Source organism: Halyomorpha halys, unplaced genomic scaffold (genome assembly GCF_000696795.3).
Source record: "Halyomorpha halys isolate HHAL.00 unplaced genomic scaffold, Hhal_1.1 Scaffold8.1, whole genome shotgun sequence".
Classification (NCBI taxonomy): Eukaryota; Metazoa; Arthropoda; class Insecta; order Hemiptera; family Pentatomidae; genus Halyomorpha; species Halyomorpha halys.
Window position 1 is genome coordinate 564,925 of NW_027111933.1, and position 19,858 is coordinate 584,782.

The following is a 19,858-nucleotide window of genomic DNA, read 5'->3' on the forward strand; positions in this document are numbered from 1 at the left end:
TATATATATAATACCGATGCAGATAAAACGCAGTTTGTAGTTTTTTCGTTTCAATAATTTAAGAAGATTAAATTAAAAAATAGATAACATTGAAAAGAGATTATCCAAAAATATATCCTACATGGAATATATATAAAAGACATTAGCTATTTTCGGAACATACTGATACGAAAATAAACTAAGTGAAACTGAAAGCACATAGACTAAGTCATTTGATATTAAGTTGTTAATTTATAAATGCATATTATGTCCGACTTTATTATATGGGCCACCATTGTTCTCCTATATTGTCAAATGTACAGGAGTTCGATATGGATGATTTCAAAATTTTATAATTCGAAAAATCAGTAAAGGAACATCATTGAAAAGATATAAAACTTACCGGCTCCATGAGGCTTTATGATTGTCATAAATTAGGGATTTCCCAACTTATTTTATTCATGAAATTTTTTATTAAATTTTTATTAATGGGTGAAAAATATAACTAGTCCCACCTTCAGCCGACTTTCAGCTTCAGGAGTACTTCAAAGATGATAAAAGTTGATAGATGATTAAATTTTAGTTTAAGGTTCAATGTAAGTTCGATAAAAAAAAGAAGATGAGCCACATCATGTAGTTATTGATTAGAAAATTCCAGAATTAAGATAAATCATGGAATTATGTTGTAAAAGGATACTTAAAATGAAAATGTTCAGTATCTAGGTAGCATAATAATAAAATTGAAGTAATATTAAAAGTCAACAATAAGTATTATAGTACAGTATAAATAAAATATTTAATATTTTTGTTGAGTAGGGCTCGACAAGAAAAATATGTATTTTACTTTACTTAACAATTGTAGAGTAATGTAATAATTCATTATTCTTGAATTAAATTTTTAAATTAATAATTCATCATTTATTGTTTGGAATACATTTTAACTAAAACTGAAATTTACATGTGTCTTTCTTATACTTTAAGTTTACTTCGAATGAATGAAGCCCACAAACATTTGTAAGCAAGGTTTCAAATGGAAATTACATATTCTGGCCGAATAGTAAGAACCGGGGTTCCCTAAATTTTCGTTAAAATTCCGATGGGGTGTTAGATGGGTCCCCTAGGGACGGAAACCCCCACCACGGTCAGCCGGTCGATACCACGGCCCCCAATGCTTTACAGTCATCGGCCCCGGAAACGTTGTACAACGTGAATTTGAAATCAAATTCTGCTAACAATGATTCTTAATTATCATTTTAGGAAGGCTACCTGTAATATCAAACTCGAAAAGAAACTTATATATTTAAAATATACAAAAACTAAAAGATATTATTGGACAGACTTTGACATTTGTTCCTAGAATTACAATAGAACTCCACTTATACGTCCAAGAGGGGACCGGCGGTTAAGCGGGAATGTCGGAGTACAATAGAAAAATAGCTTCAATATTATTAATATTATTTTTTTAAATTTATTTATTGATATTTACAACTGTACATAAATACATCAAGTAAATTTGAGGAAATCATAAAGATATGGTACAAGCATGTATAGAAACTACCCAATGGTAGCACTCTAAAAATATTTTTACAATATAAGGTCTCGAGGCCATCTTCTGTTCAGACGCCTCGGAGTATTGGTAGGAATAAAAGAGGAAGCAAGATTAGAAACTAGAAACTAATGGGTTTGAGTGGTTAGGGAGCTTGTAATGGAAGGATTTATATCTATCTGGTTCGGGCTAGATCGGTACAAACATTAAGGTCTTTGTGGATGATTTTATTTGTGACAAAGTAGGGAGCATTTAGGATTTTACAAAGAATTTTGGATTGTAAGGATTGGATACGAGAGGAATTCGAAGGTTTAGTGGAGCCCCAATGTTCAGCGCCGTATGTCCAGATAGGCCTTATAATTGTCATGTAAATCAGTCTTTTGTAATGAATTGGAAGTTTGGACCGTTTGTCTAGGAAGTGCTGTAATAGTCGAAATCGACGTGCAGTTTCCTGTCTTTTCAGTTTTGTGTGAGGTTCCAGGTTAATCGTTTGTCCAGATGAGTCCAAGATAGCGGATCTGTTCAACACGGATAAGGGCAACATTATTGAAGTATACTGTAGGGCAGTCCAATATTAATTTAACTCTTGTATTAGGTAAAAATTAAATGTAATATATAGATAATATTTACTTTATTAAGTTAAATTTATTCGATCGATTTAAAATAATATAAAATTTCTTAATTTTATTCAAGCCCTCAAACAATCTTAAAGCTTTTAATGATGGTAAAGAGTCAGTTATTTTGTTTTATTATGACAAACTTAGTATTACCTCGGCAGTTTTATTTATTTGTTTACCGCCGGTTAACACAACAGTTCTACTGTAGATACTTCAGAATTTTTTTTTTTCTGAATAACTGAATTTTGTATTCTGTAAGTAGCAATTGTCAATGTTTTCCCAAAAAGTACAAAAATAACTAGATTGGTTCGGTTTCTTAAACTAAAAATAAATCTCTAACGCTACAATCCTTAAAGGGTAAAGGTTCAGTACCGTGTGAGGAAGCAAGTAGGGATACCCATATTATAGAGGCTGGTAGTGCTTCAAAACCCACAGAGTTGACTCACGACTGATTTAACAGAATAAATAATTATCTATCACACCCTGATTCGAATCCGGTTCTGGTAGCAGAACTGCGCCTTATTCACTGAGTTACTCCCTTAAAATTAAAATAAATAAATTTTATAATTATAATTTTTTTCTCTGAAATATGCCACATCGAATTATAAATAAAGTGAGATATATTTAATGCCATGGTCTCATTCCGTAAATTCATCCTTTTTATTCATTTATGAATAAACTATTGAGAAGAATGAAATAAGATTCGTTATCCACCTTTGTCTAAAAAGTGCTTCAACTGAGATGTTTCTTTTTCCACCTACAGTGAAGTTTTTCAACTTCAAGTCCTAGGAGGTGGCACTTGAAAACACTTCTCCAACATAGAATTGGCTTGCACTCATTAATTTTCGTTAAAAACTTTCTCAGCCTTGAGAGTGTGAGCTACATCATTCGGGCTTACGTATGCTTGCCTATTCATCTTCTCTTGTTTTAAATATATACCTAGTTAGAAAATTTTCAGATGATCTTGTTAAAATATAGAATAGTTTTCAAGTTATTTAAATATTTTCAATGTGAGGCTGAATAAAAATTAAAAATATTTTTTTCATGTCTTTCATAACTGAGGGCTGATGTGAATGTTGTCGGCAATGTCCTATATTCAAAATACTTTTTATTTATTTTTATTTTTATAATTTATACTTTTTAAATAATAAATTTATAAAAGGAGTTCTCATCGTTCTGATCATTTAATTAATTTAAAAAAAAGGATAAATAATAGAATAAATCGGATTCACATCAATCTATAAAAATTATACGTTAATTTTTTTTTTTGCAGAAATAATAATGTTAAATTATTATTATGATTCTTTATAAGTACTATTAATCATCAATCCGAATGATTGAGGAAAAATATTCTTAGGACCTAACTAAACCCACATTGTAATAAATAAAACTATATAAGAATTAATTTTTTTTTATTAGAGTATTTTTGTAACTGATTTAGCCCTTTTTAACTTTGGCCATTTTCATACTTTCTTATTCCTTACTCCTACTCCGCGGTTTTATTAAAGTTCGAATCACATTATAAATACAACTATTTTATACTTTTCTTGGAGATTTTTATATTTTACCATTCCGATTTGATAATTAATAATGTAAAAGTGAACAGCAGGAAAAAAAAAAAATATTAATAATAAAGTTCATTCACGCAGAAAGGCTACAGGTTAAGACCCAACCAGGACATGTACAGGGAGATAAATAACCTAAATAAAACCGAAATAAGAATCAGAAGACAGATTCTACGGGCACATGATGAGAATGGACCACAGCAGACTAAACAAGAAACTCTTTGACAAAATCCGTGAATATAAGAGCGTAGGAGGATGAGGAGCAAATGAGAGAGGAAACAAAGAAATTGAAAATAACAGACAAGGACTGCCTGAATAGAGAACGGTACGGAAAAAAATTAAAATAAATAAATGTTCTTGCAGCAAATAAGGAAAAATGGAAGGGTACTGCGTGGTCGGAAGAGAGGAAGCAAAAGCACGCAGAAATGATGAGAAGATACTGGCAGAGAAGAAGAGGAAAAGTGAGGAGGAAAAAATAATGATATTCGCGTGGTCTTTAAAGGGCGTTCCGTGAAAAAAAAGAAAGAAAAAAAGTTGTTCATAATAAGTACTATTAATTTAAATAATTAAAAAATTTATTTGATTACTTTTATTTATAAATTAGTAGAAGATATTTATTTTTCATCTAAGGCAGTTAATTAATTTGAAGATATTTATGAAAATTTTCATTTAAAAAAAAAAACGAAGCTATTGAATAATTAAGAATAGCATGATTGTGAGTAAGTCTTGGTTAAATGGAATAGAGTTTTCTTAAAATAAATTCCGTTTGAGCTCATAGAATTAAAACTCCTAAGTTCATATATTTGTTGATATTTATTTAGTGAGATGATGATATATAAGTGAGGAGTATATTTTTTAATAAATAGTGACTTGGATATTCTTTGTCGGGTATTCCCGGGATAGATGGGCAGTTTATTAAAAAGAAATGAGGTTTAATAGAACTCAATGTAATAACACATAAATGGAGTATAATATTTATTATACAGATTACAAAAGGTATAATTACAATTATAGGGCTTAAGCCTTAATTAAAGTTAATATAATATAAAACAAATTTTCGTACATAAAAAAGTTCAGAATGATAACCCAGATCATAAAAAGAGGTTTACTTCATTGTATGGTTTATTTATTTATTTTAGGTATATACTCTCTTTTGCCACAATAATAGTTAATATCATATTGAGTACATCCTTCATCAAAGTACCATCTTGAACAAAATACACTTCAGTATCTACTTGGTTAGTTTACACTGGTGAAATGGGATGTGCTATATTGGGTTTTACATAATGTGATTTTATGCTTGTCAGTTCAGATGATAACTAACCTAAAATTCGAGAAACTAAAGGTTTTATAATCATCCTACAATCACCTAATTATTATTTTTTTATCCTAGTTTCTAAATTCTTTTATATCAAAATAAACAATGAGAGCTCAAAAGCTTTTCTTCAAAATTTAACTATTAATGATAACTTTTATGATGCATTAGATTCTGAAAACTCATTTTTTTTTCTCTTTTGCGACCAATTTAAACTGGTGTTTAAAAGCATTTGTAAATCAAGTCCGAACCCAATTTTTTTTTAGAAAAAAACACTGCTAATAAGACTCCTAAAACACTCCTGACAATGAGAACGTATTGGTACTGTAACCTTAGACTCTCAGCTTGGGGTACGTCAGGTCGTGTACCGGTAGTGATATCTTTGCCAAGACCGGACGATACTTGGCAGCTCCTAGCCCACCCGGAGTACTCATCTGATATTTATGGAACCCCGGGTTATATTTGGGCGAAAACTAGAATAACTTACGGCCCTCTACGCAGTTCGTTCCGAGCGAAGTAAAAATCATTTAGAAGGAATTTACTATAACAATATACTTTATTTATTCTGGGATTGATCCCTTTAGAATAATATTACAGGCGTCAAAATTAGCCTTTAGAACCTTGGAGTAAAATACAAAATAAAAATGAAATTTTAAAACATGGTAAAATATAATGAAAAAATATATATTTTTTAAAATTTATTTATTGACATTTACAACTGTACATAAATTAAAAGTAAATTTGTAGTAAGAACATAATGGTATGTAGAGAGCTACCCATTGGTAGCACTCTAAAAACATGTTTACAATATAAGGTCTCGAGGCCATCTTATTTTCAGGTACCTCAGAGGGTTGTCATGAATGGAAGAGGAAGCAAGGTTAGAAACTAATGGGTTTGAGTGGTTAGGGAGTCTATAATGGAAGGAATGATATCTGGTTCGGGCTAGATCGATTACATAAGGGATAATTAGGTCTTTATGTATGATTTTATTTGTGACAAAGTAAGGAGCATGGAGGATTTTACGAAGGATTTGATACGAGAGGAATTTGAAGGTTTAGTGGAGCCCCAAAGCTCAACTCCGTTTGTCCAGATGGGCCTTATTATTGTCATGTAGATCAGTCTCTTGTAATGGATTGGAAGTTTAGACCGTTTGTCTAGCAAGTACTGTAATAGTCTGAATCGAGATGCAGTTTTCTGTTTTTTCAGTCAATGAAAATAATTTGAACAGATAAAATGAAACCATTTGCCCTATAATAAAACATAAGGTGGCTAACTTCTGATAATAAATTTAAAAAAATTATTAAAAACAAAATACAATTAATCTAAAAATAATAAATGAAAAGTACAATTCTGCTAATATACATATTTACAATTACGACGAAAATATGAAAGATCAAATACAGAAAACAAATAAACCAACGGTATATTTTTTTATTATTATCAAATAGGTAATACTAAATAAAATATAAAAATCCAATACTATAAATAGTATAGTATTGGATAAATACTATATGAGAAATCCCAATAACAAATTGCTATAAAATGAGTAAAAACGAAATATCCCATTATATAAATCAGTCAGTTATAAAAGTATATATTTACAATTTAAGAACTATAGATTTTAATAGTTTATTATATCATGAAAAAATTTCAGTTGGGCTGAAAGTTCGTTTTTATTGTAGTTTTTTATTAATAAAAAATTTACAACAGTTGTTTTCATTCTAACGAAAATGTATCCTGGAGATGGGAAAAGGTAAAAATCTACAACATATTTAATATTTTTTAAATATAAATCACTCTAAAATATTGAGGACAATCATTAGAACCATTTTGCACCCACAATTTTTTATTATAATACTTGACACTAATTATTTTTACAGAAGTTATAATTATTTGTGTATAATATAACATCTCTGTGACGTTTCGGTCCTAATTCATTAGCTATCCTCAAACTACAATCCTAACTCGCTCACAAATATCGTTCCAGGCACCAATCACCAATATATACTCAATAATGAATTTTGTTGTTTGTTTTAATTTTTTCTGGAAAAAATTACCTATAGTAAAATATATTAACAATTATATAAACTATTTTTTTTTTCCTATGAAAATATGGAGATAAATATCATATTCAATTTTACAAACAGACCTATAAAAATAACAGATAAAACGAAAATCAATACAATTAAAAGAAAAATACATAAACTATTTTTAGATTTTTTTTATCCAATAAATGTTATAAGAAAAACAAAGGATTCCGCAATAAATATAAATAAGAAATATATTCGAAAAATGAGAAATCAAAATAGAAGAATAAAAGAAGAGAGTTGACCGCGGATTAAGAATTGGAGTAGATGGTCGGAGGGTGCGATCAGCAAAGAAAAACATAAATAAACAAAAAATTAATTATTTATGCCGACGTTTCGACCTGAGTTCCAGGTCTTTATCAGAGAAGTTGGCAGGGAACTCTGGCTTTAACTAAAACTTTTTTTTTTCCTCCAATTAAAAAAAATGCACATATTACAACAATTTATCCCCAAAATTAAATATAACATCTAAAAATTATGATGTACCAGAATATAAATATGGATATAGGTCTACAAATAAAATCGATAAATTATACAAAATAGATAAAAACTAATATGCAGGAGTTTTTTTTTTGTAAAATAAAATGTCATGGAATATATTTTGGGTAAAGTGGACAATAATAATAATAATAATAATCTTTATTTATTCTGGTATTAATCCCTTTAGAATAATTTACAGGCGTCAAAATTAGGCTTTAGAGCCTTAGAGTAAATTACAAAATAGAGTTGAAATTACAAGATGTCATAAAATAAAATAATACATCAGAGACAGGATCTATCAGCATAACAATGACTGCAAAAATAAAGGTAACTCTAAATATAATAAAAATACAGCATTAGCACGGAGAAAAATCTGATGTAGTGTTAATTAGATTCTTTTTGTACGTAATCATCTAGTAAAATAAATTCACAATTTAATTTTTTTTAATGATATTTCAAAGTGCTCAAAAAACGCTTCTTGCTATTTTAAATTTTATTGTTTTGTTTTACAAAGAATTATAGATTTTGTTTCGTTGACACCGTTTACATATGTTTAGTGACATATAATTATTGAGCTCTATGCATGTTTTAATGTTTGTCTGAAAACAAGATTTATATTCTCATTTAAAAGATCACAGTTTTGAGTTACCTCAACTCGTCTCTGTTGTTTGAATTTAAATATCAACTCAAAATAATATTAGGGTGTACAGTTTGTTTCAGACTCATCAAAATTTGGTAAATGCCCTTTAATTTATAAGTTTATATTCAATGTACAACATGCTGGATACTGTGTGAGGTTATTCGGTACTGAGGCAATAATTATTTCAGTTGCGATGTTGACACTAGAGATGTTGATTGAAGGGCCACAGGATGCGTCCATTAAAGATTATAGCCAATATCGAATTATTTATTCAAGAGGTCCATCACACGCTCTTGTGGACTTCTGATCCGTACATTGATAAATTTCGCAACGATGCGAAACACCGAACCTAAATTAGATTTCTATCAAGAAGAATAAAATAGATGTATATTAAATAAACAAATTTGGGAAAACAAATATCCCGAGCAATCTTACAAAACTATAAATAATTGTATATAAGTCAGGGATGCGGTCAAAAATTGGAACAAATAGTTTATAACTATTTTAATTTACGACGTTTCACCCCACTTTGCAGGGCTTCATCAGGGCTGAAAAGATAAAAAAAAAACTGAGAATATTGCAACAATAAGATAATTTAAGCTAGGATAAATATTATGTAAAAATAAAGTGATAAGAAATTACATATAAATAAAAGGAAAAAAAATATTATCATTTAATATCATTATTATTATTTTTATTTATATTTATTTATTCTTTCAAGACGTTTATTTAATCTCTACTTTTTTTCCTGTATTGTTTTTTGGCTTATGTACGTCTCTTGTACTTTTTTAATTGTATATTTTACATATTTTTTAAACATTTTTACTCTTACCATTGTTACTTATTATTTATTCTTATCATTGTTTATTCAAGTTTATTTTATATTGATAATATAATATATATATGTTTACTAAATAAGTGAAACTTTTATTTAGTAGGTACCCTTATATATAGTTTTTAACACACATTGATAAAACTGAATTTGTTATACTGAAATGTTTTTACTCACCATTACACCACCATCGTAATGCGATCTTTAACATGTAATGTTTAACATTTTTGATTGCAAGTGTAGTAATGACTTGTTAACAATAATAATTCAAGGATAAGAGAAAGTGTAATGAGAAGATCGGTGTGTTCTGTTTCTTCACTCCATAATGATGGCCACTAGGGCAATACTGCACCCACGGCACTGCGGAGGACCAATAATACGACCAGAACTGCCTCCAATCACCATGGTGGTTCATGCTGTCAAAGCCAATGACGGACCGCAGTTCAGATCAGAAATGGAACAGCATTGGCACTGATGAAGGCAATTCCTCACCCGATATTGACCATCTGTTGGGAGAATTCAACCAATCGCCGCCAGTCTTGGAGCCAATGTGCAATGTTCAACCATATATTTTTATCCTTGAATCATTAGGTTATTTGGTTGCTTTACATATCATGTCAACTTGTTAATATTTTCATTGGAAAAACAAACAACCAAGAAGCTTCCATAATATCTCGTGTATTGTCAGTTTTCGTTCATCTTTTTTTTTTCTAAATAGATAATGAACATGGAATATCCCCAGAAGTCATTCTATGGCACGCATCACGCAGTTGAGCATGCAGTGTATCATCAATATTTCCCACCTATCGTAATTTTAATACTTGCGAATATTTGCGAAAAAATTACCTGAATACAAATAAATTATTATTAATTTATTTAGCAAGATTGGTGCTAATAATATTTATAAATTATATTTTTTGACTGTTTATACCATATTGTTTATCTGGATTTATTTGTAAATCCAATTAATAATATAATTTTTTTAATATATGCCATGTATAATAAATGGAAAAGAAGAATATTGTTTAAATAAATAATTCAATTTTTATCCATTTTTGTCTCAACACACTTTATTTTTCTTACAAGTCCGACGTTTTCACCAATCCTCAGGGACATCTACCATAAAACAGCTTTTATTACATGCATGATCTTAACAATTCAAATTACTTAATATTATTATTTATAATTTATCTTACCTTAATACAATTTTGGAACTAAAATTATTTAAACACTTAACTTCATGCAGGTTATTCTGTCCAGATCACAACAACAATTTCTATGAAATATTAAAAACATTAGGTAAACATATTCTTTTGTTAATAAGTATATCCTACATCTCTAATTACCTAATTAGTCAACTTTTACATTAAAAACAAAAATTAAAATTCATTAATCACAGTCACTTGTTTAAACTTTATCACAACCTTGCTTGTAACCTTCCTCCACTCAGTTCAAGCATTAAAATATTTATTATAACAATATTTTTGTTAATTTTCCTCTTTATTTCATTAGTAAAAATCCCATAAAAATTTATAACTATCCTCATTTAATTTATCCTATATTTTTCATAAATTAATTTTACTTAATATCTCTGCATAGTGTTGGTTCAAATTTATTGTATCTGTACAAAGATACATTATTCTGTGGAAGTATAATTAATATTTTCAGATATGTAAATGGATTCAAGTGTTTTCCTTTTGAATGTATTATTTTCTTTATGTAAAATCATTGTATTTTCAAAATCAAAAAAGTGCTGGTTTTTGGTTGCATTGTACTAGTGCCGTTTTATTTGGACCCCCTTCCTTGTTTTTCAAATCATTATTATGTTGATAAATTCTGTAACCCAGAATTACTTTTTTAAAAGTTTGTTTATAGATTCTTACCTGGCAAAAATAAATTATGTTGATCCATGCAACTTACCAACTTCCTCCAATGTCTGTTAACATTTATCATCACCAATTAAATTTTGTTTTCAATGAAAATTCTTTAAGAGTTTAAATTTTAGATAGTGATGAGAATAATGACGAGGTCCAGATTGGATATGTCATAATTTTAAATTATGAAAAAATATATATACTAGAATTTTGTCCTGCATTTTTACTATTGTTCATAAGTTAACCTCGGAATCCATAAAGAATATTTACTTGCATTATTCTTTAAATTAAATCACTGCAAGACTTGAAAATAAAACAAATTACAATAAAAAAAAAAAAATTGAAAACTCATAAATTTATAATTATCTTTCCTATTTATTATATTTAGTTAATTTTTGTTATTTTTATTTTACTTGCCTAAATATAGAATATATGTTAAGGGAAATTAAATTAAGGTCCCTTGAGTTCAAATAACCAAGTACCGCAAAATAGTGTTAGAAGTGCAGTTCAAAAACGGAAAGTGGGGCGAAACTGATATTACATATTAGATGCGGGTATATGCTTGGGACATGACAGTAATTTTTTCGGTGTAAACGACCGACCGAAATCGATTCACATTATTCCAAAAAGGACTCTTGTGGATTTTGATTAAACTCTATTGGTTAATGAGAAATTAAGTTAACTATAATACCAGATGAGACTTAGCCTCATTGAAATAGTTTAACAAAAAAAAATCTATTCTCATTGTCAGCTATAATGATGGCTAAATATAAGATATAACAAATTTTCTTAAAATGAAGTTGAAACCGCCCGATTACATTACTGCTTCGTTATCTTTTGTTAAACTTTAGTATTCTTGGTAGGAACGAAATTTATAATCTTATATATAAAAATGTTTATCCACTGTTTCAATATCTTTCAACTGTAATAGCCCTGATGAAGTAGCGTCGGCAAGTAATTAGTTGTTAATTTTTTTGTTTTCTTTTGACCGCAACCCTGACCATGTTCTTCATAATTTAAAATTTATAATCTTTATTCCTACCTCGAGAAACCCTAATATAAGAATTTTTATTACATAGAAAAAAAAAGTTTTGTAAAATAAAAAATAGCTACAACATGAGCCCAACAATCTGTACAACATTTGGGGATGTCGGTTGGTCAGAAGTGAAAGTTGTGTGTTTGTATCAGTTTTTTATGTTATTTTATCATAAAGAAAAGAGTTACCCTATGATTTATTATATGGCAGATAGTTTTATTTTATTTGTTTTTCTTTTTATATATATACATTTTTTTTTAAACATAAAATTCAAAATATTTCCTATAGCCTATAATATTCGCTTAAAAGTTGTTCTAATATAAACATTATTCGATTTTCTTTTTATTAATTATTATTGTCTCAATTTTGTTTCCAATTTATTTATTTTTTATTTTCTTTATTTTACTTTAAGGCACCTTAGCCCATTTGTTATTATTATCCTGAAGGGACTTGTCCCAGAATAACTAAAGAATATTGTAATTGTTACTTAATTGGCAATCATTGTTAATTAGATTCGACTAATTAACTGTAATAATATATATTTTATAAATAAATGATAGACTTAATGGGAAGATTATTACAATTGGTGAACAAAATCTGCTGTCTGTTTTGACAATGACCAACAGGAAAATCAAGCATGCACAAAATGACTTGCCAAAAAAAACCAACAAAACGGTTAAATCGATAAGGTCACGGTTCGCTTCTTGTCCCACGGTATTGATTTTATAAATCCAATAGTCCAAATAACGCTTTTCGCAAAATGGTCTATCTGTGTGTGGTAAATAAAATCTTCCTCTAAAGTTACATTAATTTTGTATATTTGAAAAAATATATATATTTATCATTTTTAACTATAATAATAAATGAATAAATGCAAAATATTTAAGAATTTTATGAATTACTAATGCAGAAAAAAATAAAAATAGATACATCCGATCCGAACGGGAAAACCGAGACCGCCCGATCTGCCTCAATCGCTTTAAGGCTTCCTTTTCTTTCATTAAATTGTTGTATTCTTGGCAGGAACAAAATTTATACGAAAGAAAAAAATAGGGATTTTTTTAACAGTTATATAAAAATAAAAATTGTTGTTCATAATTTTCGCCATTCCTGGTCTTAAGATTTTTTTTTAAATCACAAAAATAGCCGTTAACTTCAATACCAGATTTTAACAAAACATGGGAATGTATAGATGGTGGTAAGTGAAAGTTCAGTGATGCACGCAACGCACCAGAATTTTCATCTTCATTCTCAACTGCCGAATGTATATAGGCAGTGAACGGATGGTTTAAAAGTTAACATTAAAAATAACGTTAAAAAAAGTCAGGTATGAAGAAAAATCACTAATGAACTTGCAATAAATAACAAGAGTTAGATTTTTTTTTTGCAAAATTACATATAGTAGGTAATTATTATACTATACTATTCTGCGCTATTGCCCTTGAAAGGCATGGGACATTACAGATTACCTGCCAGTCTAGTCTATCGGCAGCAACCGCTCTCCATCTTTTAACCCCAAGTTGACGCAGGTCTTCCCCAACATTGTCCGGCCATCTCTTTCTGGAATACCTATGCTTTCGGGTACCACCCGGTTTTTTAAGAAGCACCTTCCTTGGCAGACGATCCTCCTTCATACGCTCCACATGTCCGAGCCTCAGCATTCCCTTTTTTATTACACTTACTATGTCTAGTTGACCATGCAATGTTCTTTGTTAACACTATATTTTATAATTAATTTGTGTTTTATTGTAAATAGTATTTAATTAGTATTAGTGTTTAATTTTTTTTTTTTTCCTACCTCCTAAGTATCTTTATTTCAAAACGAATACAAATATATACACATATCATATATTTAGCTAGGTTTTAGTCCATTGTATATATTTTTGAGGAGCTGGTGAAGGAGGATCGTCTGCTAACGAAGCTGCTCATATTACATTTATTGTATACTTTTATTATTTTTTTTTTCTTACCCCCCTGTAATGATTCTAGTGGGTATTTGGTACGTACATATAGGAGGTATGCTATATGTATAACTGGGTGTTAAGGATACCTTGGATTGCCATTTGGCATTATAAGGTTAGGTGAGGGGTCCAATGAAGGTTGTAACTTGGTTGGCTTACGCTAGTGGATTATTGGAACGGGGAGGGGCCGTTCCGCTGGTGTATACTTGTATTACATTTATTTTAATTTATTTTAATTGGATTTAGTTCTTTGAGAAGGAAAATATGTAATTATATTTGGGTGTTATAATTAAGAAGTAGAGACAGTTGCTAAGGGTTGATAACCGTCGCTAAGGCGTCACCTACCAAAGAACCGACCATCTTCGTTTTTAATGAGTTCCAGCTAATTAGTGGCCATGACCGTTTGTAACCAACTCTCTCTGCGTGAATTTGATATTTATTGAACATTTTTGAGTGTTTTTATCATCATTACATGCCGGAACCAGACCTTTTCTGCGTTTCTGGCCTTTAAGTTGAATGAGTTGTTGTTAATTAATCGGCTCGCGTAATTCATTAAAATATCTAGATCATGTGGGCCATCAATAAGTGCCAGTGTGGCAATCTTGGCTTTTGGGACATTTCGAATGTTCATGAGCTACTACACCAACTTTAGACCATTGCAGCGGTGTATTTAGCTACAGAGCTGTGATCTACACACCTCGACAAGCAAAATGTCTTCATCTGACCTATCGGAGTGGATCAACCTTTCGTCGACCAATATTTATTTGTTTTGTAAATTAGTTTCTTTTGCTTTCATCATTTATTTACCTAATTTTATTTTATCTTAAAGGCCTTTTTTTTTTCTACTTTTATTCATCTTTAGTTTATTTTGTGTTAACGTTTTATAAATGTTAGATTAACCAAATATATGTTTATATCAGCTAGTTTATTCTTTTAAAACTTTCCAAAAAAATGACAGTCAATTTGAGGTGACTTTAACACTCTTTAATCTTCATTTTTCCTAATTTTCCACTTTCCATCAGAGTAGACTCGTCCATATATTTTTCTGAATATCTTTCTTTCCCAGATGCATAGTCATTTCTGCAACTCGTTTGTCAGGACCCATGTCTCACTGCCATAGATGACTGTTGGACAAATAATAGTCTTGTAAACGATGACCTTAGCGCTCCAAGGAAGATCTTTGAACTTCAAAACTTTATGCACTGCAAAAAAGCAGCGATTTCCAGTTGTTATTCTGGTCTCTATCTCCTTGCGTATTAGTAATAAGTAATTATTGCTAACCTGATAATAGTATGATTTTTTAATAATTATTTTAGTTTTCATAATAACATCTGTAGGGCTTGAACTATTTTTTAATATTTACAACGCCCTATCCTTCTTTCCTGCAGATGTTTGAATTATCCAGTCAGAATTCAATATTCTTGTTAACCTAGACCATTATAAACAAAGAACATATTGATAAGTGGATAAAACTTTCAGAGTACGATAAAATATTATTTATTGGAGATTAAAATAGTGTTTAATTTCCCTATATTAAACTCTTACCGCCCCCTCCCCCGGGCTTCCGTGTATTTGTCGCGCGTTTCCCTTCCATTCCTTCGGTGCTAGGTAGTGAGGTCATCAAGAACATATTCAGGATACGGTGAAAGCGAAATCTCAAGTATGTTACCACTGCTTTTTCGAGCAATATTGGATTTTAAGACGGCAACACTGGACACATGGTGAAATGACTCAGTATTATCCAATAATTCAAAGATTGTGCTTCATGGTTGAATCTACAATCGAAATCATGGTGAGTATTTTTATTTATACTTAACTATGCAACTTTATTTTTATTATCCTTTGTGAATATCTTTTTTTTTCATCTGCATAAGCTTAAAAATCTTACTGACATATGTTATAAATTTTTTTTTTAATCAAAACTTATTAAATTGGTTTTTAAATTCAATTTCTCAAGTATGTTAATTACTACAAAAATTACATACTTGAGGACAGGGTGTCTAACGACAGAAAACCGGAGGAAACACGGTTTTCTGTAATGAGAAAATTTACTGTTAAAAATTACAAACTCCTTTGATTGTTATAAAATTATTTATTATTTAACTTAATTACTTATAATATCAGTCAATTATTATTATTGCAAATAATAAACAAGAACAATCTCCGATTCAGGGTAGCTTTGCAAACAACGATATCTCTGATTTTAGTTTTGTTGAGAATTTAATTAATTCCAATACTTACATTAATTTTTTGCAAAATTCGAAATTACAGGGTGAAAGGACAGTTTTCTTTGATTGCAGGCTCTAACCGCAGCTGAAAAGCAGAAAAGATACCGGGAGAGGAGAAAACGGGATACAGAAAGAGATAGAGTCTACAAGGAAAAAGAAAGAGAGAGGTTGAAAAAACGAAGTAAAATTGGAGAGTTGTCAACTCGCGCGCAGCTAGTTCAACGAAACAAGTGGAGGAAATACGACAAAAGACGACGGGACAAGGAAAAGGGTTTAAGCCGTCCTTCAACACCACCTCAACGTCATTCTTTGGGAACTCAACAAAAGGGAAGTGAAATGATTTCTTAACACCGCGCCAAACAGGTAAGGATCAACTGAATTCGGATAAGAATAAGAAACAAATAAACCATTTTTTAAAAAAAAAAATTTGTTGTTGAGTTTTTAAACTATGTCAATGATATTTCCATTTCCCATCAAAATATCGTATTCTATATATAACTAATAGAGACTTAGAGGAACTCAGTTCCCTGGATTAAATGTGCGAGTGAAGATTCTTGGAAAGAAGTTATCGATAAAGCATAACAAAACTTTTACAAAAATATTGTTATCTGGTTCCATATTGCTTATGTAGGTTCTATTAATACTTTTAATTGGAAAACAATTTTCTGTATAAAGGCGCTGAAAAAGACAAAGAACGTAAATATTGATTAATAATAAATATTGCTAGCTCTAAAAAAAAAATCAAGTTTTTTAACAAAATCCTTGGCCTGGAAAAGAATTCAATCTCTTCCAGCTTAGTCTAAAAAATGTCAAAGTATTAAAATTGCAATATTGTTTTTATTTATAGTAGAGACTCTCATTAAAAAGAATTTTAAATTACTTTTGTAGTTTTATTGTGATAGGTTAAAAACGACATGTAGTCCATAACAGTAGTAGAGTGCTGGTATAATAAAATAGGTCAAAATACGTCTCGTAGTAAAGAATATGAAGTGAGATTATGAACAGATTTTTTCATATGAAATGATATAAATTAGGTATTTTTAGAAATGAATAGACATTTAAAAAAACAAGAAAAAACAGAAGAGTAATCATGAAAAAACTTCGTGTTCACAAAAAAAAATCACGTATTTTATATTTGAGAGACATTGCTCACTTTTTTTTACAGTACAATCAAAATATACTAAAGAGAAATATGCATGTTGAAAACATACATGATGGCATGTTATCGGCCAAATAAAATAACATGAAGGATTCTCACAAACTCGGCAAATATCCAGTCTTCCGGCCAGAATTGCTTGCCTTTATGACAAGTGTGAACGTCATTTATCCAATACTGAGTTTAGTTGCGTACAAGATAGGTTGGAAATAGAAATTAAATTGATATACTTGAATGGAAAGTGTAAAAATAATTTACATATTTTAGGAAGATAGTCCGGCTTGCGGCCATTAAAGGTACAAGTACAAGTAGTAGAAAAACTATTTAATGTTAATCAACGTTTCGCCCCCCTGTACAGGACTTCGTCCGGTCTAAATTAAAACAAGATATAAACATTATAAGAAGTGTAAGAAATAAAATAAATATATTAAAATATATACACAAAGAAAATATGCAAATAAAGAATTATTTATTTGTGCCGACGTTTCGACCTAATTTTCAGGTCTTCATCAGGGCTATAAAAAAAGGCAACAACCATCATTCAGAGAGAAAAAAAAATAATAGACTAACAAATTTGGAAATACACATAACAATGAAATGAAAATATAAATAAACTAGTTGATTAATAACTATGGACAAAGACAGTAATCTATTGATAACATTATTATTTATATACATATAATGCGACCAAATGGGAGTAATAAATAAATGATACATTTGGTAAGAATAATATTTATTATATTTATTACTCACATTTATATGTATATAAATAATAATGTTATTGATATACGTATAAATGTGAGTAATTAATAAATGATAGAACTGGTAAGAATGATATTTATTACTCACATTTATATGTATATAAATAATAATGTTATCAATGTACTACTGTCTTTGTCCATAGTTATTAATCAACTAGTTTATATTTTCATTTCATTGTTATGTATTTCGAATTCCTCTAGTATTCAATCCTTACAATCCAAAATCTTTCGTAAAATCCTCAATGCGCCTTACTTAGTCACAAATAAAATCATACATGATTAATGTTCCCTATGTAACCGATCTAGCCCGAACCAGATATCACTCCTTCCATTATAAACTCTCAAACCCCCTAGTTTCTAATCTTGCATCCTGTTCCATTCCTGACAATCCTCCGAGGCGCCTGAAAAGAAGATGGCCACGAGACCAGCTAATGTAAAATGTCATTAGAGTGCTGCCAATCGGTAGTTGCTCTACACGCCTGTAGCACTCCATTTTAACTAAGATTATATTTACTAAATGTATTATGTAATATACAGTTGTAACTTTCAATAAAGATACTAAAAAAAAAAAATTGTTATGTATATTTCAAAATTAGTTAGTCTATTATTTATTTTATTTTTATTTAATTATTTTATTTTTTCTCTCGGAATAATGGTTGCTGTCTTTTTGTTTTTATAGCCCTGAAGAAGACCTTAAAATTAGGTCGAAACGTCGGCACAAATAAATAATTCTTTTGTTTATTTGTGTTTTTCTGCTTAACCCCCGACCACCTTCTTTTATATATATACGGTCAATTATCTTCTCCTCAAAATAAATAATAAGCTTAAGTTAAGGAAGTATAAATATAGGTGTATTGGAAACTACTTACTAATAAATAGCTAAGTGCGATAGAATTGTACATACAGACTATTTTTTACCTTTAACACCTACCTCTTTACCATACCTACAACTATTTCTAACAAGTATATTTTTACAATTGATTACTGTAGTTCTAGGGTTACACAGCTGGCTGTATTTATTAGCAAATAGTTCACCATCTACCTGTATTTATACTTCCTTAACTTAAGCTCATTATTATTTCTTTTACATATTTAAAACATTTTTTACATATTTTCTCTATTTCTTTATCAAACATCATTAGGTATCTTTCAATAAAGTAAAAAAAAAAGGAATAAATTAAATTATGATGTTCATAAAAAAGGATCAAGCGATATTTTATATTACGATTTACAGGTTCTAAATGAATATGATAAACATCCAACAACAATTTATGTAAATGAAAAAATCATCTATCTCTGTATATATTTACAAATTTTAATAGAGAACGGAAACATTTATTCGCTATTCTTTGAGAATCGGGTGAACAGGAAGTGATTGAAGATACGAGATATGAAGGTCGGTATTGGAGCAAGGAATGAAAGAAGGAATGGAATTCAAAAGGGTCGAGGATCGAATCAGGAAATATTTTTCTAAGGCAGGGATTCAATAGGGAGTTGTTTATTAGTCTTTTATTGTAGGAATATAGTCCATGGGGCATTCAATACAGGTGCTAAATAGCAAAAAAAATAATATGTATTCAAAATTTGTTTAGAAATTTTCAGGAATCAGCCCTTCTAAGGGAGGCGAAACGTTTGTTTTCAATAAGTGATTAAGTAAGTCAGTAAATTAACTTCCGCTTATTATTTTTTTAAAATGTTTAAAAAATTTTTTTTTACGTATATTCTTATTTTATCTGTATATTTATTTTAATGTTTTGTCACTACTTACAATGTTTGTATCT

At 29.4% G+C, this 19,858-nt stretch overlaps 1 protein-coding gene across 2 annotated transcripts in view; it reads left to right on the forward strand.

The window, feature by feature from the left end:
* The window catches only part of LOC106677777 (tigger transposable element-derived protein 4), a 101,900-nt gene that overhangs the window by 10,487 nt on the left and 71,555 nt on the right, over nucleotides 1–19,858 (forward strand). Inside the window, exon 2 of one of the 2 annotated variants that reach the window (XM_014415936.2) lies at nucleotides 16,233–16,523. The exons of the other annotated variant lie outside the window; for it this stretch is intronic. Within the exon in view, the coding sequence (XP_014271422.2) occupies nucleotides 16,233–16,508 (276 nt within the window). The 3' untranslated portion in view covers nucleotides 16,509–16,523. The remainder of the gene's footprint in view (nucleotides 1–16,232; nucleotides 16,524–19,858) is intronic. 2 annotated transcript variants of the gene reach the window in all.